Source organism: Cicer arietinum, chromosome 3 (assembly GCF_000331145.2).
Source record: "Cicer arietinum cultivar CDC Frontier isolate Library 1 chromosome 3, Cicar.CDCFrontier_v2.0, whole genome shotgun sequence".
NCBI classification, from domain to species: domain Eukaryota; kingdom Viridiplantae; phylum Streptophyta; class Magnoliopsida; order Fabales; family Fabaceae; genus Cicer; species Cicer arietinum.
In genome coordinates, this window is record NC_021162.2 from 38,196,271 (window position 1) to 38,219,070 (window position 22,800).

The window sequence follows — 22,800 nt, forward strand, 5'->3', positions numbered from 1 at the left end:
CTATCAGAGACACTTTTCATACAAACTCCACTATTAATTGTTTCTTTTCCTTTGGTCCAAGATTCAGTGTGAAATTTGTATCCATTGACGTAATAGATGTGCCATTCTTTGAAACTTCTACTCGGGCCCATAAATAAGTGCCTTAAGTGGATGTTGATAGGAGTTTGTTCTTCGAGATGCACTTGTTGTTGAAACCATAATGGGAAATTTGAATGTATATCAACAGATGATTTTTCAGTAGTTAAAGATGCCCTGGTCATGTGAATATCAATTTAATCATATAAATATAATCAAAAAGAAGAGGAATTTAAAACGTACTCAATGTATGGTTTAACTTCAGTGCAGTTAATCAAAACGTGAACATGTGCCGCATTAAATACTTTGTCACTTGGCCAAAACTGATAAAGCATGTGGATGACGTATAACACTATCAGTAGCGTTTCTTCCGTTAACTGGTGACAACGTTTCGTTGTTGAAATAATGAGAACAAAAGTGTGTTGTTTCACGGTGAAGGTAAGATGAACAAATTGAGCCCTCAACTCTAGCTTTGTTTTTCACCGACCGTTTTGAATAACCCATGAACCTATAATATAAAAAGAGATGTACCATAAGCTCCATCTATATATATATATATATATATCATCTTTCAAATGGATATATTCATCTATACTCAACTGATCCACCAAGCCTAGCTTCACTTGCAAGATGCACTGAGAGATGCTCCATGGAATCAAAAAACCCAGGAGGAAATACTTTCTCCAACTTACATAGAATCATCGGAATGTCATTTTCCATCTTGATGATATCTTTATCAATGAGTGTTGAAGAACACAAATTCTTGAAATATTGACTCACTTCAATAAGTGGGTTCAATACATGTGTCGGTAAAACACTAAAGGCAATAGGAAGTAAACACTCTAAAAATATATGACAATCATAACTTTTCATCCCATGCATCCTCCCATTTTCCACATCAGCACATCTTGCAAAATTAGAACAATAACCGTCAAGCGTCTTCAACTCTTTGATCCAACGATAAAAAGATTTGGCTTCATCAGTAGATAAAGTGTAATTCGCACGAGGTTTTAGAGTCTTGCCGTTTTGTTCCACCAACAACAAATCTGGTCGTCTGCAATATATACATATGTCTTTTCTAGCTTTGTCATTATCTTTTGTTTTCCCTTTCACATTCATCACAGTATTAAATATGTTGTCAAAGAAATTTTTCTCGATATGCATAACATCGAGATTATGTCTCAAAAGATTATCTTTCCAATACGGCAGATCCCAAAAAATGCATTTTTTTGTCCAATTGTGCTATTGTCCATAACCTTGTGGTTTATAAGCCACACCATTAACAACATGTACTTTTGGCATATCTTTTACTTTATTCCAAACTTGTTCTCATGTCAATTTAAGAGGGGGTCCTAGAGGCATAGCCCTTCATAAATGCAGCTTTGTTCCTTCTAAATGCATGATCAACAGGTAAAAACATACGATGCGAGTCAAACCACGATGCCTTCCTGCCAAATTTTAAAGTAAATGCTTTTGTATCTTCCATACAAATAGGACAAGCTAATTTACCATGGGTGCCCCATCCTGACAACATCCCATACGAGGGGAATTCATTAATGGTCCACATCAATGCAACTCTCATCATAAAATTTTCTCTCTGAGCAATATCATATGTCAAGACACCATTCCACAACCTCTTCAAATCGTCAATCAAAGGTTGTAAAAAAATATCAATAACAGTTGTAGGATTAGAAGGACCTGGTATCACAGCAGCTAAGAACATATAAGTTTTATACATACACATATTAGGAGGAAGATTGTAAGGAGTAACAATAACCGGCCAAATCCACCTAAATTTTTAAGCATTTGCGAGGGCTTTTTCAACCACAAATAAAGACCAATTTCAATTTTTGTATTTGTGAGGACTTTTCCGGTCACTAATTTGTGAGGGTTTTTTTCGCCCACAAAATATTTGTAAAGTTGACCACAAATTAAGGTTTTTCTTGTAGTAAAAATACATACTATGAAATAAAATTATCTAAAATAAATAAAGAATTAAAAATCTTTATTGGTATTTTAACAATTAAATAAAAATAAAAATTTATAATATTAAATTATAACATTTAATTGTTTTATAATGCGTACATAATCTATACAATAATATTAATTATCATTATTATAATAAAATTATTGTTAATAATAATTTATTGATAATATTAATAAGGGTATTTGTGATTTTCTCATTTTTTAGTTTGAAAGTAAATTTTTAAAACAAAACAGGTTGAGGGTTGAAATGATTTTTTCATATTAACTGAAACCGTTTTTTATTTTCTATTAAAACTAAAACCCTATAAATAGGTTTCTGTTTCTGTTTTTACGCTCCCTTCCATCGTCTCTTGGTATTCATTCCATCTACGCTTTCACCCAAAACCATCCGACTTTGCCATCACCCAAAACCACCGACCTTCCACCTTCCGGCAACTCGGCACCGTCCTTCCTTTTTTCTCAATCGTTTAGTTCTGGTTCGTTTCTATTCATCTTTACAAAGTATTTTCTCTTATTTATTCTTCTTTTATGTTGTTTCAATGGTTGTTTTGATTATTATTTTGAACATTTTAGTTTAGTTTTGATTGATTTTTTGGTGTGTTGTTTCATTGAATTATTTTTCTTCTATTATGTTGATTTTTGTTCAAACATTGTGCCTATTTTGTGAAGGTGGATAATGGGATTTTTTTCAAAAATTGTGACTTGATTTTCTTCTCGTATTTGAAATTGATATTCATGTTGGTTTTGCATTGTAGCCATGAAATCCGGACTTGTAAATGATTTTTTTAAAGAATCTTGATTATAATGAATAAACTATTAATGTTTTTGCAAGAAAAAATATGAAGATTTTATTTTTATAGTTCGCCCAGGCCACCAAATATCTTAGGAGCAGCCTGGTTATACTTATACTTAATTTTTGTACAAGCTAGAGGAGGATGCATGATTTTAAATTGTGGTTGCAGTCTAAACATTATATTGTGAAATTGTGGTTGTGATGCCATTGCATAGATCTCAAAATATTTCATGTTGCGATTGCGATTGTTAACCGCAATTTAAAACCATGAGACAATAATTTTTTCAATTTATTTTATTTTGATTTCTATTAACTTGGCAAACTTGATAACTTTTTATTTTTTACTACCATTACTACATTCTCAAATGTTTGGATACTCTTCAACGTGACAGTGACGAGACAAGTCACAAAGGATTGAACTAGGTTCTAGATACCACAATATAGTTATGCGTTTTAGGATAAAATGAGAAGAAATGTGATGGTGGAATATGGTATGCCAATCTTCATTGTAACTTGATATATAAGACTGAACTTAACATATATTTATAGGATCTGAGATTCTTAATCCCTTATGAAGAAGAAAAACAAGAAGTAAATCACGGTAATAACCAAGTAATATAGAAACTAATCTTAGGAGATAATTTAAGATTAGAAATTGATTATAGAAAATTAACTAAGATGGTCTAATATATTATCAAAATATCTTTATATTTTGTTAGAGTATCTTAGTTTATCTCTTACAAATAGTTTCTGATCTTACGGTATCTTAGATTATTTTCTAAAATTAATATTCATATTACTTAGTTATTATCATGATTTTTTTTTCTTATGTATCTATGTAAATAGATGTTTGTGTTTAGTCTTTTGTATCATTTTAGGATCTAGTCATTATCAAGTGCAGTAAACCATAAAATTCAAATGCTGTGGGCAAAATGAAGGATTACTGTGGGTATAAAATTTTTTAGACTTGTGATTTTTACATAATCAAATGATACAATTATAGATCTAAAAAAATTAACCGTTGTGATCCAAATACGTTGTCAAAGTAGTAGAGTTCTCCACTCTATTAACCAATGCCAATCATTTTCCTCGAGTTCAAATTGTAAAATACACAATCAAAATGAAAGAAGCTAGTTTGACAATTCGTATCTCAGGCTAACCTAACTAATAGTAGTATACAAGACCTAACTAATAGTTTGACATGTTGATTGTTTGACAATTCTTTGGAAAATTTTGCTCTCTTGGCCGTAGGGGAATCAATAGAACTTGGTTGTTTTCCAACTTGAACATTGTTAATCTCATGCACCTCATCATCACCCTCCTTCACTTCGAACAAATGTGCTCGGCTTTCAGCCTATAGGCTTTTTGAATCTTTAACTTTATTTATGGAGGAATTTTCTTGCAAGCCTCAATATCACCCCTCAATCTCATTTTGTGTTTCTTTGCTCTAGTTATGCTAGCAGAAGTCGTTTTCAAACAAAAATAGAAGGGAACACTCCTCTTATTGTGGATGTCTTTTAGGCTATTCGATTCTCTAGCTGGGTCAAGGTTATCCCAGATGGTTTAACCAGAGCACAAGCAATTGGGTTGGTCACAAGTGTGGATAGTGTTGGTTGAGATTGCAATGATACCATAACAGAGGGGAAAGGGAACTAATTGGGCAATGAGAAGAAGAATGGTTAGACTCACATAGAATAGGGGATTCGCACCCTTGAGAATGAAAACAGAGCACCATTTTGGAACTAAAGGTTGGAGGGATCAGAGTGCTGTTTCAGAAGAAAAGTAGAGCACACATGCATCCAGAAGAGAATAGAGGTTGGTGAGAAGAAAATATTAACATAAAATTAAATTATAAAAAGAAAAAAGCAATTTAAAAAGCCTACATTTTAATAAACGAGGGTAGTTTAGACATTTGGACGTGAAGGTAATGGTGTACTTTGTTAAAGATGAATCATGCTTTGTCTTCTTTGTGATTTCGCCGCCACCAATGGCACTGCATCTGTAACCCTAATCCGCGCCACAATTTTCACTACAAAGACTACAGCAAACTGTTAGCACTAGGCCGCCTCCAATACAAGTCTTGATGCTGCCTCTTTTGCTAGCAAGGGCAAGCATCCATGCATTTGGGTGCTGCATGAGGGAGGGTAAAAAAGAAACCCGGTGTCAAAATACCTATGGTGGCTGAAACCTTTTCGAAAGGAAGTGGTAAAATGCTACTCCCTCCATTCCTATAATATGCCTCCTTTAGAAATCTTTTTGTCCACAAAGATAAGCTCCTTTGTAAATTACCAGATGCATTTATTGTTCCTTTTCTAATTACATCCCTTATTAATACTACCAATTTTTCTTGAAAGATGAAAAATTATCATTGAATATATTTTTTTATACATTAAGGGTAATTTAGTTTTAGTCATACACAAAATATACAAATTCATTACCAATGTAGTCAAACTTGAGATTCTACATAGGATCGAGAGGGGGCTGAAATATCGTCACTCAGATTGTAACACGACTTGTAAACTCTAAAGTCATAATTGATATCTTAGAGATTATCGAAATTCAAATCCCAAATTAGGATAGTTAGAATTGTCGCAGGCGATGCTCAATTGTGCACAGACTCAATGCGCAGTTGGTGGTGATGCAACAACAAATGCCACTGCAGGGAGGAGAAGATGACGAGAACTTGATGCCTTAACATGTATATATATATATTATATATATCCCACAAGGGTGCCTTTTTATTTATACTGAATAGTATTTTGTAATCTTCCATTCTTGGTAAAATTATTGTCAACTTATCATTATATATTTACCAAGAAAAAAATAGATTATCATTATCAGCAGTAACTGACCTAAATTGGTGTTGACCAAGATCTGAGGTGTCTGGCTGGTACTCAGAATAGTTAATATTTTTGCCAGAGTTGATAATTTCTGTGAATATTCCTTGTAACAATTGATTATGTAAACTAATCTTTTCTCTATCCAAATTTAGGTTAGTTTCCTCTTTGATGGGTTTTTTAAGCCCTTTCATCAATTGGAATTCATTTATTATGCCTGTTCTTTCATGTTTATTGTGTTGTCTTTAATGCAGTTACTATTTGTTGTTCTTCAACATATGCCATGTCAAATGCCAGTAGGAGATTGGTTGCTTCTGATAAATATGAAAGAGTTGGGCCAGATTTCTTTGGTTATTATTCATCTGAAGTAGTAAATCTATTGTCACGAGATGAGGATATTTTACCTGTCACTACCCGAATATCTGAGCTACCACAGAATAAATGTGGCGAGGGAGGAAAAAGTTTAGTTAGCGACAGTTATAATTTTTCTGGTCCATTGTATAGTAATGGTGTTGGAACTGGACTATCAGATTTTGAAATGGATAGATTAAAATTACTGCTCAGACAGAGTGCAGTTACTCTTTCATCAGAAGTTGATGAGGTAAGTCATGCATCTTTTTAATGTTTGGTTGTTACTTAAGGCTCGTTGTTACAACTTTTTTAATAAATAAACAGCTTCTTTTATCTAAAAATAATCACTTGTAAAAGTTTTTTTTCATTTGTTGCAGTTTTTTTTTCTTAAAATAGGAAATAGTTGAGTAGCTTCTCTTTTAAATCATTTTGATTTTGATAGATGATTTCTTTTTTAAAAGTGATTTTTTTCATGGTTCACAAATAAGCATGTTTTTCTTGAAAATCTCCAAAAAAAAATCTCTAAATTATTGAATGTTTAAAATCAGTTTTATTTAACCTGTAACGAAAAGAATGATGGGGATTTGGCTTTTTGTACATTTCAACGGTGTGAAAAACTTACTGATATAAATTCCTCTGAATCTTGTTTCGGTAGTATATTTTCCATTCAATAATTTATTAAGAGGGCACTTTTCACAAGATTTATAATGTTCATGTTTAAATCACATGATATTGCTCAACAAGCTTGTAACACTAGGCCACCTTTCTCCCTGCCTCACTTTGGACCCTTCACCTTGAACACCAAAAAAAATTACATGCCATTGATGGAGGATTGCATTTGTAGGTATAATTGAATGTGAATATTTGATTTCTAGTAAATCAATTGTAATACCTTCTTTATTCAAAATTTATGGCTGTGCTTAGGTGCTTCAATTGGCACACGATATTCTTTGCTGTCTTGAGGAGTTAATTATGGAATTTGGACATGTTGCTGACTGTAAACACAAAATCAGGTGGTGGACCCTGTTTTTTCTATGTATCGTTTGCAATCTGGGCTAAGAAGTAAAACACATTCCTTAAATCTTACAACTATGACATCTGATGATGTACTGCAAATTCCTCCTAAAAAGCAAAAAGTGTCCTCACCATCTCCTTCAGCTAGGCCTGGCCCTCTTGCACAAACTAGTGACGTCAATCACCAAAGCAGTAGGAAGGTATACTTTTTTTCTAGCATATGATTTGATGAAATATTTTACTAATATATAGAGATTCCTCCTTTTAGTCTTCTTTGTACTTTTCCAAAATATCTAATGTTATGTCATCACTGTAGTTAATAAAAGAAATGAAAAATTATAACTCCTAGTAATATGGTACTAGCCACTAGGGGAATGTGGATTGATGTTAAATGGTGAGTGGTGGATTGTAGCATTCTAGCATGAAGGATGACCCTATAGCCCCTGATGGAAACATGGTGAATTGAATAAAAATATGTCACACATGCACACTGATAGAACAAAGGTAAGATATATAATTAAATGAAAAGGGTTATTGTATTAATGGATATGAAAATAGAAAATGATTCCAGAGCTAATGCTCTTCAGTTAGAGAAAACAATTCTCTCATTGCCCAACTTATAAGGTGAAAACTGAAAAGGATAACCTACCTACTAATTCCCGATACATTCCTATTTATCAGGGGAATACTAACTAACTGTGCTAGCTAGGCAATCACACTTTTCATGTATTCCTTTTCTTATTCTTTCTCACATGTACTTGCCACTGCTTAGGCTCTTTTGATCAGAATAAAACCACAAACCCCCTTCCTAACAAATAATGTCTCCAATGTTGAATAGCTAACACTAAAGCCATCAACTCCTTATCATAGGCAGATTTAGATAACCTAGATGATTCAAAAGCTTTGCTAAAATACGCAATTCTATGTTTAGATTGCAACAACACAACACCAACCTCTTTTCCGAGGCATCACATTCAATTTCAAACTAGGCAGGGCTAACACTGGGGCAGTTGTAACAGCTACTTTTAATTTCTCAAAAGCTTCAGCAGCTGCTGCATTCTATCTAAAGCCATCCTTCTATGGTTTTAGATAGAATGCATCAACTCTGTCAAGGGTTTAGCAATTTTCCCATAGTTAGCAATAAAATTTCTATAGTAACCTGTTAACCCCAAAAAACCTATCACTCCTTTAACATTCTTAGGGACTGACCATTGTAACACATTAGTAACCTTTGCAGGATCCACAAAAACCCCTGCTTTGGAAATGATATGGCCCAAATATTCCACTTGGTGTTGACCAAAAGTACACTTCTTCCCATTAGCCACAAACTGATGCTGTTTCAAAATTTTTAGAACTATCTCTAAGTGCTGCAAATGAGCCAGCCCAACTAATGTTGTACACTAGTATGTCATAAAAAAAACCACCAAACTTCCTTAAAAGGCTTAAAAATATCATTCATCACCAATTGAAAGGTTGTAGGGGCATTGGTAATGCCAAATGGCATCACCATAAACTCATAGTGACCCTCATGAGTACAAAATGTAGTTTTATGAATATCATCTTCCTTCATACGATTTTGATGATAACCAGAGCCATGTAACTCATCTAACAATTCATCTACAACAGGGATATGGTACTTATCTTGTATTGTAACCTTGTTGAGTGCACTGTAATCTATACACATGTACCAAAATTATTCCTTCTTCTTGACCAAAATAACTCGACTAGAGAAAGCACTAGTGTTGTTTCTAATCACCCATTGCTGCATAAGGCTCTGAATCTGTTTATCAATTTCATCCTTGTGTAAATTAGGATATTTGTAAGGCCTTACACTTACAGGACCAACACCCTGTAAAAGTTCAATGGAATGGCTAGTGTTTCATGTAGGAGGAAGACCTTGGATTTCTTTAAAAGCAATAGCAAACTGATCTAACAACCCTTGCAACTCCTTGGTCTGTTGATCGAGACATGAGGCACTTGTGAACCTATCACCTTCATCAAGGTTGACCATTCACAGCCTGTTATCAACTGAGAAGAAGTGATAATGCTTTGGAAAATAGCCATCTTCTCATCTAAAGTTTAGCCAAGGAATTTCACCATATTGCCCTTATGGTTGAACACCATAGACATTTCTTTCCAATCGACGGTCACCTTCCCCAAAGTGTCTAGCCAAACAACTCCTAGAATCAGATCCACACCTCCTAACTCCAACACATAAGCATCAAAACAAATCTGCACCGTTCCCATGTCCATTTGAATTCCCTTACATCTACCTATATTTTGGACACGATGACCATCTCCTAATGTAACAACTAGGGGTGAGCAAAGTTCAGTTCTAAACTAGAACCGTTTGAAAATTGAACCGAACTGAGTTTCATTTTAAAAAACCAAACTGAACCGATTTTTAGTTCAAAAAATTGAACAATTGGTGAACCGGTTTATTACTTTGAACCGAATCGAACCGGTTCAACTTGGTTTTTTTGTTTATATAGACCAAATTTTACATAATTACCCCTAATTACTTTTAAAAAATAAATTTGGTTCAAGTTTTTTGAAATAAAAACCGGTTCAATTTAGTTTTTTCGAACTGAAAATCAGTTCGGTTCGATTTTTTCAAACTGAAAACCGGTTCGGTTCGATTTTTTCAAACTGAAAACCGGTTCGGTTCAGTTCTAGTTCTAAAAAATCATTTCAAAAACAGTTCGGTTCTCAATTTTTATAAATCAGTTCAGTTCAAAAATAGTTCGGTTCAGTTCAGTTCTACAGATTGGTTCAGTTTTTGCTTTTTTTGAACACCCTAGTAACAACCAAGGAATTAGTAGGTATCATAGGTAGTCCTAGAGCTTCAACCACCTTAGGAGATATGAAATTACGTGTGGCTCCACTGTCAATAAGAACCAAAATTGACGCACCTTGCAAACTTCCATCCACTTTCGTTGTGCGAACTTGGTTTGGAGTATTGGATACACCAAAAACTCCCATCACTTTACATTCTAACTCCTCATGTTCACTCTCTTCTTCCGACTCAGCCTCCAACACCACAATCTCTCCTTCATGGTTAACTACTTCATCATCCCCCAAGATAATCAATCGCAACTGCTTTGTTGCACATTGATGGAGGGGATCTCATCGTTCATTGCAACGAAAAAAGAGTCCCTTTGTGTGACGCTCATTAGCCTCCGCACTTGGTAAATGGCGAATGCCATGTTGGTGATGACGTGGAAAATCACTAGAATTTGGACGAGAAGATGCTATAGAGTTGGGAGGGCGCGTTGACCCAGTTTGAGATCCAAAACCCGAACTGGTACGCATTTTAGCCACATTGTTGTTAGTCTTGGTCGGATTTGCAAATCCGTTCCCTTCCCTTTCACGTTAGGCCCAATTAGGTTTTTGAAATCAGGCCCAAGAACATTGGCCCGATTTGTAGCGAGATATGGATCCTTGCCCCGAAACAACTGCAAATTCACTCTCAACATCACAAGCCAGTTGCATCGCTAAGTAATGGTTACGAGGCTTGAAGGTACGCACACGAGAATGAATGTCGTGACGTAAACCACCAATGAAATAACCATGGAATTGTTGTTTTGGTAAACGACCACATTGTGAAGAATACAATTCAAATTCAGCAATGTAATCATCCACATATCTATGTTGTTTTAATTCCTTCAATTCCTCAAAAAGGATTCTCCAAACGACCACCACCAAAACGAACGATCATCGCTCCTGTCAAACTCTCCCAAGACAAATCCTCTGCAGAATCGCGCCATAAATTAAACCAATGAATCGTAGGACCTTCCATACTGAGATTCGTCAGTTGAATCCTCACATCTGCAGAAATGCGTTGTACTTTGAAATACGTTTTTGCTCGAGGGATCCAAGCAACTGGAGATTATCACCAGTAAATGCCGGCAATTCCACCTTCTTCACAGCTAAACAGAATTCATCTAACGGTGAAATGACTGCCGTAACACTGTTCTGAGACGTGTCACACATCGCCAATGCTCTCTGAATTCAGAACCAATAAATTCACATAACGACTCAATGCTGGCTTCCGCACGTCCCAAACGGTCCCCCACGCTGGTGATTCTTGCATCCATTCGGGTTTGCATGAATCCAATAGTTCAGACCAATTGATAGAATAGAGGTAATATAGAATTAGATGAAGAGTGTTATTGTATTAATAGATATGAAAACAGAAAATGATTACAATAGTGCTCCTCAGTTAGAGAAAACAGTTTTTTCACTGCCCTCACTGCCCAACCTATAAGGTGAAAACTGAAAGCGATAACCTATCCACTAATTCTCCATACATTCCTATTTATTAGGGGAATACCAAAAGCATCTCCAACGGTGAACTCAATATGGGTTCATTAAATAGGGTCCACTGTGCCACATCACCGTGAAGCAATCCATTCATTTTTTACTTCGACGGTTTTACTCTTAAAATATTAATTTTATATTTAATTCTATATTTAGTTTTGTTACAACTTAAAATATTAATTTTATATTTAATTTTGTTACAACTTAATATATTAATTTAAATATTTTAATTAATATTATTATACATTATTTTGATTTAAATTTAAAATAAAATGGAACTTCAATTTTTATAACAATTAAAAAAAGTAATGGTCATAAATTAATAAAAAGGTAGCGGTCATAAATTTATTATGATTAAATTGTGAAAGTACCCGTTACGACAGTTTGACAAAACTCCAACACTGAACTCGCTAAACCAAATTTTACGTAACTCCACGCTGGCGGACGAAAATATTTGGCAACCATTGGAGATGCTCTAACTAATTGTGCCAGCTAGGCAATCACACTTTTCCTGCATTCTATTTCTTATTCTTTCTCACATATACTTGCCATTGCTTAGGCCTAATTTAATATCTGTTAACTAACAGATTCCCCTCATCACTTGTGGGCCCCAACCCATTCCTATCACACACACTGAAAATTTGTGGAAAATAATATTAGTATTGTCCTAATAAGTTATCATAACCCACTAACAAAATAAATCTCATAAGCACATGTTTAAAAGTTCAAGTAACAATTTGGTTAGTGATGTATGGATGGAAAAAAAGATAAAATGGTCATTCTTTTATCTCCCTTTCGTGTGTACTAACAATGATTCCTGATAAGTAGGGTGACAAATAGGGATCTTTTCCCTTTCAATCATCAAAGGAAAGAGGTGGCACGGGAGACTAGTGTTGATTTTGTCTTATGGCTTCCCTCACCTTTCTCACGTTTAGCTTCGATTCTTAAAAGTGAAGCATCAATTTGACTTCAACGATGGGTGGAACATCTGTGTGATATTGGTTGATAGGCACACTATAGTCCTTGAAAAGGCATTTGGGAAGCCTCAGGGTGTTCTCAGGGCAAAACAGGGCCTCCAATAGGTTCTTTCCAAACTTGCACTGAGTGAAAAGGACGAATTGACTCAGTCAAAGAGGAGAGTAACCAGTTGGAGAGCAAGGAATCTTGTTGTGCCCCGTTCACTATAAATTGGATTGAAATCGCCTAGATCTTGATCGGTTATTGTCAGATATTTCAGAGGCATTGTAGGACTCACCACAATGTTGTTGGTTGCATCCTTTGATTACACCCTTGATTTGATTTTTCCATGATAAGAAATTCATCTTACCCAATTTGAGTGATTTGGTGCGTGAATTTTGTTGGTAAAGTAGATGCCAAACACTTTTTGGTAATTTCAATTGAATTGGAAGATTAAGTCATCATGGCAGAAAAGAAAAATGGATTAATTACATCATTATTATAATTGGAAGTGGAAAAAAATTCAATGATAGCTCTTTATAACCTCTCAATTGTCAGTTAATAACAACTACTAATAGATTATATAAGCTTCTAGTATATGCTACTAGAATGTACATGAGTGTCATCAAACTAAAACTGATTAAAACGAATGCAAGATATTTAATACAACAGAAATGTAGAATAAATAATCTAAACTAGTATCAACGCTCTAATGTGTAAAAAACATTGAAAAGGTTATAATAAAAAATGGAGCAAGAGATATTTTGAAGTATGGTTGTGTTTATAATTTGTTACAATTTGCTTGAAAATGTGCCTGCAATGGCAACAAAATGGTTTTCATCCTTCATCCCTTTTTCATAATTTTTAGGTGAGTGATGATCTTCAGTTCCTATTGGAGAATGATAGTGTGGAGGTTGAGGAGATGGTAAAGAAATATTCTGATGAACTCTCTGGAACAGTAATTTTCTTAAACTTCCCCATTGAAAGCTATGATTATCATATTTATTATATCCCTTATTTTTTTTCATCAAAATAATAGTAATTAGCGCGTGATATTTGTCCTTTTTTAGAGTTAGTGGGATTGAAGCTACAACATCTTATATGGTATACTACCTTCATTTCCAAATATTGGATCCCATTGACTTAATCACAGAAATTAAAAAGTTGATAGTAGTATTAAGTTTGTTGACAATTGGTATTAATTTACAAGTTTTCCCTTCAAGAGAGAGATTCAGTTTATGTTCCCATCGAAATATTGATGTTTGTTGCAGAAAAAGTGTAAAGTAAGTAGGGGTGTGTTGGTAAAGAATTAGTTAATGCTCTTGAAAATTAATAGTTATTTATAAAAAGTGACAACAAAAAAATCTCAAGAGGGTCCTATATTTAAGGATGAAGGTAGTGTGTGTGTGTATATATATATATATATATTTATATATATTTAGGGACAAAGCTAGTATATATATATATGAATACCTGAAATTATGTGTGTATCTAATTGGTGTTAAATGTTGGTTATTAGCTAGGGTATATGGAACAACGACTTGAGTTGCTTCTCGATACAGTGATGTCAAAGTGCAGGTATCTTGTGATATTTTTAAGTGGATCTATGCATGATTATCAACATCTTATGATCGTATTAATCTTGATACTTCTTTTGTTGCTGAATTGGACGGTGCTATGCATTCTATTGAGTTGGCTTGAATGCGACTCTCAACTTGTAGTTCAAGCCTTCACCAAGCTTATGAACTTTAGAGTTTCTCACATTTTTAGAGAAGACAATGTTTGTGCTGATAAATTAGCTAGTATTGGTTTAACTAGTGTTTTTTTTAGTTGGTGGGATTCTTTATCTGCTTGTACTAGGGATGACGTATTCCTTAACATGAATAGCCTTCCTAGTTATAGGTTTTGTCGACCGTGGCCAGGGTTCTGTTTGGCGCCCTCTGGTTTTCATTTGTATTTCTTTTTCATTTTTAAACAAATTTTTTTGGTGGTGCTGCCAGTGATTGGTTCTGCTCTGGGTTGGCTTTTTGTTGGTTGAGTAGTAATTCACTGTTCCTGTAAGAATTTTGAACTCTTTTGATCAGTGTACCCTAAGAACTTCTTACCTTGCAGATATGGTCTCCAGTGTTGGATGGGTAGGACTAAGGCCATCAATTCTTTTTCATATACTCATGTGGATAGAGATGAGTCCGCTAGAGCCTTGCTAAAATATTCAATGGATCTATTATTTTGAGATAGCACATCAATTGTGAATGGTTGTGTGAAGTCTGGCATGACCAACATAGGTGCTGTGGTCCCTACTTGTTGCAAGTGCTTGAAAGCCTCCAAGTTCATTAAGGTTTTGCAAATTTTCTATGATCACATATAAGTTGTCTATAATGCCCAGTGAGACCAAGTAATCCTCTTACTGCTTTCATGGAAAGCACTCTATTTTTTAGGATCCGTGTAGATCCTTTCCTCTGAAATAAGGTGTTCTAGCCTCTAGGTATCCAATTCTTCTGTTACCAAAACTGCATTTTTAGCAAGGAAATTTTCTTTGATTTGAGAATATTATAAAGAGATGGGAAGCATTTTAAAATTTATTCAAAACCCTCTAAAGTCCCCCTTCAATGTATTTTGTGAGTTCGTCCATATTGGAGGGGTTTTGCTCCAATGGAGATAAAACACATCCATGTAACCACAGGAGGGAGGGAGGGAAGGATAGGGAAGGAGAAGGGCTCCCTCTTGGCCCCCCTCTGTTTTTGGGCTCCGCATGGGGCAGAGTTGATCACTTAGCAGTCAAGTATCTCCAGAGATGGCAGTCAAGTAACTCCAGAGATGTCTTCTTTACAGTAACTTTATTGTATTATCTAACCTTATCGACTAATACATTAGCCCAATATCAATCCATGAATTTTTCTGATAGGAACCCAAATTTAGAGAGAACTAAAAATTATATTATTGATTGAAAATAGAAATACTTACAGAAGATTCACAACTGTAATCCCAGAGCAAATGCTCCTCATTGAAGAGATGATTCTCTGTATGCCCAACCATAAAGGTTCTAACAGAAAAGATGCTAAATGAATCCCTCTTTGCCATGCTCCCTCTTTATATCTATGTTTCCTCTACTAAGAAACTCGCCACATCAGCACTTGTAAACGATTCTCCTATTGCGCACATTTGTTGAGCTTAGGCTGAAACTTGGTACCTAACATTTTCTCACATTAATGCAACTGGTTTTCGGAGGTGATAGGACACTGGTTGTGGGCCTAAGCCCAACAACCAAGCTGAATAGAGAAGTTAGAGGAAGAGCTGCCGAGGTGGCAGTTTTTTAGAATGTGTACGGGATGATAGGAATAAGGAGGGGAGAGTCAGGGATTCATTCATTTTTATTGTTGATTGTTGGTTAGTTTCTGGTAGGAGCTTTGCTCTGGTTTATTTTCTTTTCCATTGTAGAGCCTTTGAGCTCCATTTTCAGTAAATAATACACGAATTTCTTCTCTTAATTCACGGGTTCTATTAGGAGGTGATATAGCAACCCTTCTTGTTTGTGCGCTCATTGCTGCGGTGGGTTGGCCATAAGGTCCAAATACCCTTGAGACCCTATCAGTGGTTATGGTGGTGGTTGTGTTGGAGAACCACACCTCCGAGGCATACATTGTTAATGTTTTCCCCAAGTATATATTATTATGTAATGTGGGATATTCTTGCGTTTAACATTTTCTGATACGCGATTACAGGTCAATGACTCTTGGTGAGAAACAACAACTACGTAGATTAATTCAGAAGCTACCTGCAGGAAATCTTGACCGTGTGGTGGAGATAGTTTGTCGAAATAGACCAGTAGAAGAACAAAGTTTTGACAAAATATTTGTTGATTTAGAAAAAGAGGTAATACTCGAATTAGTGATATTTTATCTGAACTTGATTAGCATTTATTTAATTGTTGAATTTGATAATCCCTCTGTCCCATATTTTATATAATTTCTTTTAATTAGCAAAATCATTGTCCTGATTTTTATGTCATTTTACTTCAACAAAGTATCAATTATTTTTTCTTATTACACTTAACTGTTATAAATATTTATTTTTAAAATTATTGTAATTAATGAGATTAAGATTAATTTAGGAAATTAAAGATTAATTTTTTATTTATAAAATCAATGATGTTAGTTGTATTTCTTAATTTGTGTCAAAATCTTGAATGGGCGGAGATTTTATCAGCATTATGAACTTGATTCACATTATAAAACATGGTGCTGACTTTCAACAGGATAATGCTACACTTTGGAGACTTTATTACTATGTTGAAGCTGTTGAGAAAGCCAAAAGTCTTTCTTGTAGTGAAGAGACCTAGTTTCAGTGGAAGTCTAAATTTCCCTGGGAAAAGCCTCAACAGTAATTGTAGCTCATCAGAACTCACCAATAGATTTTTTTCATCTTCCTAACTGAAGAATTGCAGTCTTTACAGGCTGTGATAGCAGGGACTACAAATACCAATGAAGTATCTATTCGGCAGGACAATGCGTTCACGTAGCTGTAAATTTTGAGAAATTACTCGCCATTTATCAATCCAGATTGTTATAGGATCTATGTTTTGAATTGTAGCTGTATCATGTATTGACAGCAAAATTTCAGTTACCTTTTTTGAAAGTTAATAGTAGTTAGTTGTATCATTTTCTATATGCTGTTTTTTTTCTATCTTTTGTTCTTAATATTTTCGAACATATCTCTATCGCCATAAGCTTCAAAACCTATACAAAGATGGTTGGTTTATTATTGGTTTATGATAAGGAGCTTTATTCTTTTTAAGCAATGTTTTGAGTTTGAGACTGGTGAAAAAAAAAGTTAAATATTGTGTAAATCATCTGGCTAAACTCGGATTATACTGAAAGTGCATCTTTGTTTGATAACACTCCCAACAAAATCATCGCTCTCATGTTTTTCCTAATAAGGTGTGCAGTAAATGACAGATGGTTAATGTTAAGAGTTTCATTTTGAGTGACAAAAAGTTTGATAAAGTGTTTATAAGTGATAGGTAGTTTTCATCCAGCAAATCAATGTTAAACTAACTCAAATTTTTTTGAGTCAAATGAGATTTCGTTACAAAACATTGGGCTACAAAAGACAACATCTCAGCTGTCCAATAATGCAAGCAAATGGCCAACATATTCACATGTTGTCCATTGGACCATCTATTATCATGTCTCTTAGGCCATGCTCTATATATCTAATTTTGAGTGAGAGGATGTGTTAAGAACTTTATATTGAATGAGATAACTTGACAAATAGTTTAAAAGTGATGGATATCAATTACTTTACAAGTCAATTTTGTGGAGCTATGTTAGATTTAACTCAAATTCTAAGAAGTAAACAAGTATTCTCTAAGTAACGAGTTACACGAGAAACTTTGAAGAAGATGGGAAAGATTCTCGTGGTTGCGGAAAGGAATAGATCATAGGATACAAAAAATGTTTTTTTCTTGCAGGCTGCTCATGGACAATATCATGAGCTTCTAGGCCTCTGGATATTTGGTGTTTACACTCTTTAATACTTAATATTTAGTTCGATACTACATAAGGGGAGGCAAAGTTTGATGCCATAATGTTATTTACGCATATCAGCCAAATGTCCACTGCTAGAACAACTTTACCTAGAAAGTAATGTTCATAGAAATTCTTATGAACATAATTTCAACCACATGAGTGGCTAATAACAATATTTCATATTTTACCTTTCCCAATTCCACTTTTACAACATTAAGCCTCCATTTCATTTATCATGTATTGGTTTAAAATTCCTGTAAGCAATAACTGCATAAAATGGATCTGACCCTGAAAACAATCCAAAGAGCCTCATGATCCAATCAAATGGTGACTTGTCGTTATCATTAGTTGCTGTTGGTAGCTTTCTAATTACCTCTGCCTCTGTGAAACCTTCCACTGATTGGAAGTATTGAACAACAAGTTGAACCCTACTGTAACTAGTCCCTTCCCTCCATGAACTTATGGCTTTCCCATAAAACATTCTGTTGCTAAAACTCACTATGAATACCCCTCCTGGTTTTAGCAACCTAAACACCTCTGCAAATACCTGTGGAATTATCTCTTCATCAGTGATGTGTTCAATAACTTTAATCAACTCAATTGTCCAATATAAATTCTTGCAACAGTTTCAAATTACATTAATTAATAATTAATAATAACAAGGTTTTAAAGAAAAATGAATGCGACTGCAATCAAGGTTGCAACTTTTTTATGTCTCTGCAACTAGAACACAACTTTTTTTATAGGCAAATGTTAATAAATTAATATTTATATTAGTTTTCTCAGATTTGAACTCAAAACCTCTTTTTTGTAACTTTTTCAGTGTCTCTTAACTCATCAATTGAACTACTTACACAGAACCATGTAAACCACATTTATTTGAGTGTAATTCTCCACGGTATGAAGAATCACTATGCAAAAGCAACTTTGATTAACTAAGTAAAGTTGAGACTTGGAACTGACTAGGTAAGGTTTGAGAAATTATATAAGGACATGGAATATATATATATCTGACCTTTTCTGGTTGTTGGAGATACTGCACACTAACTGTGCACAAAACAGCATCGAAAGTGCAACTTTCAAATTCAAACTGTTGATCTTTGTTAAGATCTTTTATGAAAAAGTAATCCAATCTTGGATTCTTTGCAAGCTCTTGTGAATTCATCCCATGTCCCACTACTCTTTTGTAGTTGACATCACTTGGTAGATGGCTAACCCAAGAGCTCATGAGATCAAGAATCTGTGTCAGGTCTCAACCTTTCTCTGTAAAGATTTGTTAACGTAGAAATGAATCCATCATCAACACGAGTCACAAGGCGTGGATATGCATAAAACTCTTGATCTTGGTAAATGTTGAGTTTTGTTCTACCTTGTTGGTTAAGAACAAGTCGTTTAATTTTTACTGTTGAGGATTGTTGATTCGTTTGGCGGTTTTCATTTAAAGTGCTAACTATTTTGGTTGAAGTTTTGAGATGAGGTGAATAGATGGACTGGAGATTGGTTTGCATGATTGGAGTAGTTATTTGAGTGAAAAGTGGATATGAATTAACTTGAATCAATCAAAACAAAAATCTAGTTTTGTATATAGCTAATGTATTATATTCTTTTTATGTATTCTTGGGGATAAGCAATCAATGGTTGTCAGAGGATACAAAAGGCTTACCAGGGCTTCATATGAAATTAAAAAACATATCCATTTAAAGAATATATTATAAAATACGCTTGTCAAATACGATAATTCAAGTAAACGTGTTTTATTTAGGCGGAATCGACTCGTAAATTAGTATGAGCTTTTCTCGTATTAAAATGATATTACAGCTAATATAGATTTGACATATAGTATATAATTATATAATACCATAAATGTATCAAATAATTTAAAATAATAAATTAATTATAAAGAAAAAGTATGTAAAACGTCAATTTGATAAATCCCATAATTATTGGTTTTGTCTCACATGTTGGAGGAGTCAATTTTTTTTATAATTTTAAAAACTCTAAAAAGGAAAGCTCCAGCACTAAAAACTCCCAAAAATTTTGTGGGTTTAGTAGGTCTATAGGTCAACTTTTTCAAAAAAAAATATTTCAATTTTTATTTTTATTTTTAATATTGACAATTTTTTTCCAGAATAATTTTTTTTAATTTTTTCACTCATAAAAAATGATTTACAATATATTTTTTTTATTCAAGGAAAAAATCAATTTTTTTCATAAATTTTATTGAGAAAACAAAATAATTTAAAATTTTTCTAAGAAAAAAAATATTTTTTTTAATATTTTTTTATAATTTAAAAAAAAAGATTTCAAAAAAGAAAATATCAAAATTAACAAAATATTGGAGGTTTATAAGCCCCATGAGCCCCTCCATTAAGCCCAATGAAATAATGGGCTGGTGCATTAAAAAAATTATTTTGATAGGGAGCCTAATATTAGGGGATTAATAAATTTTTTTTGAAGGGGACCTTGAGTTGGGGGCTTTTTTGACAGCTCTAATGGACGACGTGCTTTGTGTAATTAAATTAAGTTTTTGTTGTTGTTGCTAATATAAATTAAATTAGGTTAATGTATGGAATAAATTATAGGCCAATATAAATTAAATTAGGTTAATGTATAAATTAAATTAAATTAAATTAGCTCTAGTTACAATTATTTGTTCATAATAAAATAGATTGGCAACAACAAAAAACCTAATTTAATTACACAAAGCACGCCGTCCATATCCTAAGAGAAGTGGGGCATGTTAGTAAATCTAAAAGAAAAATGAGGGTATAATAGGAACTAAAAAATTACGGTTTATGTATAAAATCCTCAAATCTTAACACTTAATGTTTGTTAGTTTTTGCTCAGTTACTCTTTACACTGCGCCTGAGGGTTACTAAAATTGTTTCTCTCCGAGGTATAATCTTTGATTCCATTCATCTCTTCTTTCTGAATAGATTCAAAAGTCTTTTAGATTGTATATATGGTATTAATATACGATTGTGGCTCTTGATTTTTTTCCCTATTTTTGTTTATTTTTCTTAAAAGCATAGATGTCTTAAAAAGTCAAAATTATAACATATAGAAAAAATTTGTATAATTAATTACATAATGCTACTTGTATTTCTTAAAACAAAGTTCATGTTATCATCGGGTTCGAAATATTCTCCACCATTTTCAAGAACATATAGTCTTAGACCGAAATCTTGTTACAAACACGACTAATTACATTAATTGAGTGGCCAACATATACGGTCAATGATAAAACAATCAATATTATATAATGCAACTAAGTTAAAATTAATCTTCAAAGTAACAATATTTGTTATATGATTCTTAATCTGAGAACATATTGACACCGAATGTTCTTTAACAAAAGTGTATAATGAAAATTTTAAGTGGCACTGATGTAGCGTGATCTATGTGCAAAAGTAAAAGATTAAGGTAAAGCAAATCACACATAAATTTATCATAGTTCACTCTTAACTTTGGGCTACGTTTAGTCATCACACCTTATGAGATATTCCATTATATTGGTGAAGAGAACGCTCTTTCAACATTTTTTATAACATTCTTTAGATCACAAGATGATCTAATACAATATATATTATCAAAGCCTCAACAAGCGTACAACTTGTATTGTCATAGCCTTAGCAGGCTTATAAACTTAGTCTAACCATACTTCACACAAACATACTCTCGATAATCACAAACAAAAGATTTTGAGAGATTTTTGCTAGTATATGAATAGTGTATGGATTCCTTGCTTATGAAAACTCAAAGATAAATTTGTGAAGCATAAGAAATGTATCAACATATTCACAAATATGGAGGTCAAATTTTCTTAACTGAAACTGAAGTGTGTATTTGATAAAAGAGAGCCTTGTAAGTAACATGAAAATAAAACAAGTAACTAATTATTTTTAGCTAAGACTCTTGTTCTTCATGTTTAAGATCCATTTCTATTTATAGATAAGTAGACCTTTAGTTTGCTGATATAGAGAAGAGTTGTTGGGCATGAGATTCCAAAAAAAAAAAAATATTTGATTAGTTGTCTTTAGGTTTTAGTGCAATTCAAAGAGAACATTATCTTCTTGAGAAGATTGTGTTTATATTTTTTGTAAAGAAAATATGACTTCAAAATCTAAAGCAAGAGACACTACAAGTTGCTTTTCTGTTGCAGCATGGGTAAGGAAAAAAAATTCAAACTACCACTTGAACTTGCATGTATTTTGTTTATCTTTTTTTGCTTGCAAGTGGTATAACACATGAACGTTCTTTCCAAAAATGTGGTTCATCATGTGTATGTCAAAATGTGAGTTGTCTTTCTCATATTGGTCTAAATAAAATCTAGAAACAATGTTGGAACCAGAGATCCATAAATCTTTATGATATATTCTTTTGTATGTTACCATAAAGAATGTTATTTCAAAATTTTCAAATAAACTTGTTCATGCAAGATGTTTGAAATGAAATATTCTTGAGTTTACTTAAAAACATTTAAGGTGATAAATCTTTCTTGAACATAAGAAAGAATATCCTATCACAAAACCCAACAAGGTGAACGTTCTTATGTATCAGCCATAACGTTTTTTCTGTGTATTTTTTAGTGATGTTTTGTTGTTTTGTGAGTAAGATACTTAGATTCAAATCAATTCTTGTTATCAATCTTAAAACACTCAAAAGTGTAGGTTAGATCACAAAATGATTAGATTCTTAAAAATATAATTTAAGATAATTATTATCTTTAAAAATCAAATTAGTATTTTACCTCAATAGAGTTGACTTGCTCATTTTGGTCTAATTAAATCAGGAAGTGGTCTTGACATCTAAGTAGGATTATTCAAAGCCTTTATGTCATATTCGATTTGCTTAGTACCATAAATAATGTTCTTTCAATATTCTTCAATCAAGTTGGTTCATAAATAGTGTCTAAAATGCAATATTCTTTGAATGACTT

General features: G+C 33.4%; 1 protein-coding gene and 1 pseudogene across 3 annotated transcripts; one reads left to right on the forward strand and one right to left on the reverse strand.

The window, feature by feature from the left end:
* The first annotated feature begins 2,387 nt into the window (after window positions 1-2,387).
* LOC101501558 (uncharacterized) lies at window positions 2,388-17,102 on the forward strand. Of its 3 annotated transcripts, none has more exons than XR_012162330.1 (8): window positions 2,388-2,537; window positions 4,306-4,669; window positions 5,946-6,292; window positions 7,056-7,256; window positions 13,202-13,291; window positions 13,853-13,911; window positions 14,446-14,671; window positions 16,056-16,190. XR_012162330.1 is itself a non-coding variant. In XM_027332717.2 (8 exons), the coding sequence occupies exons 2-8, from the start codon at window positions 4,648-4,650 to the stop codon at window positions 16,670-16,672; spliced, it is 954 nt and encodes a 317-aa protein (XP_027188518.1). In that variant the 5' UTR covers window positions 2,390-2,537; window positions 4,306-4,647; the 3' UTR covers window positions 16,673-17,102. The 3 variants fall into 3 exon arrangements, 2 of the variants coding, with proteins under 2 accessions (XP_027188518.1, XP_073222168.1); XM_027332717.2 differs by lacking the exon at window positions 14,446-14,671 and adding an exon at window positions 16,589-17,102 and having other exon boundaries at window positions 2,390-2,537; window positions 16,056-16,206; XM_073366067.1 differs by lacking the exons at window positions 13,202-13,291; window positions 14,446-14,671 and adding an exon at window positions 16,589-17,102 and having other exon boundaries at window positions 2,390-2,537; window positions 16,056-16,206.
* Window positions 17,103-17,907: 805 nt separating this feature from the next.
* Window positions 17,908-19,527, reverse strand: LOC101500400 (uncharacterized; annotated as a pseudogene).
* Window positions 19,528-22,800: the final 3,273 nt, after the last annotated feature.

What these genes read in the sequence shown, in the direction of transcription:
- LOC101501558 (XM_027332717.2), top strand. Translation starts at nt 4,648, where the DNA reads ATGCATCCAGAAGAGAATAGAG. An exon ending in CTGATGAACTCTCTGGAACA is followed by an intron (nt 13,292 to 13,852) that starts GTAATTTTCTTA and finishes GTTGGTTATTAG; the next exon opens with CTAGGGTATATGGAACAACG. An exon ending in ACAGTGATGTCAAAGTGCAG is followed by an intron (nt 13,912 to 16,055) that starts GTATCTTGTGAT and finishes ACGCGATTACAG; the next exon opens with GTCAATGACTCTTGGTGAGA.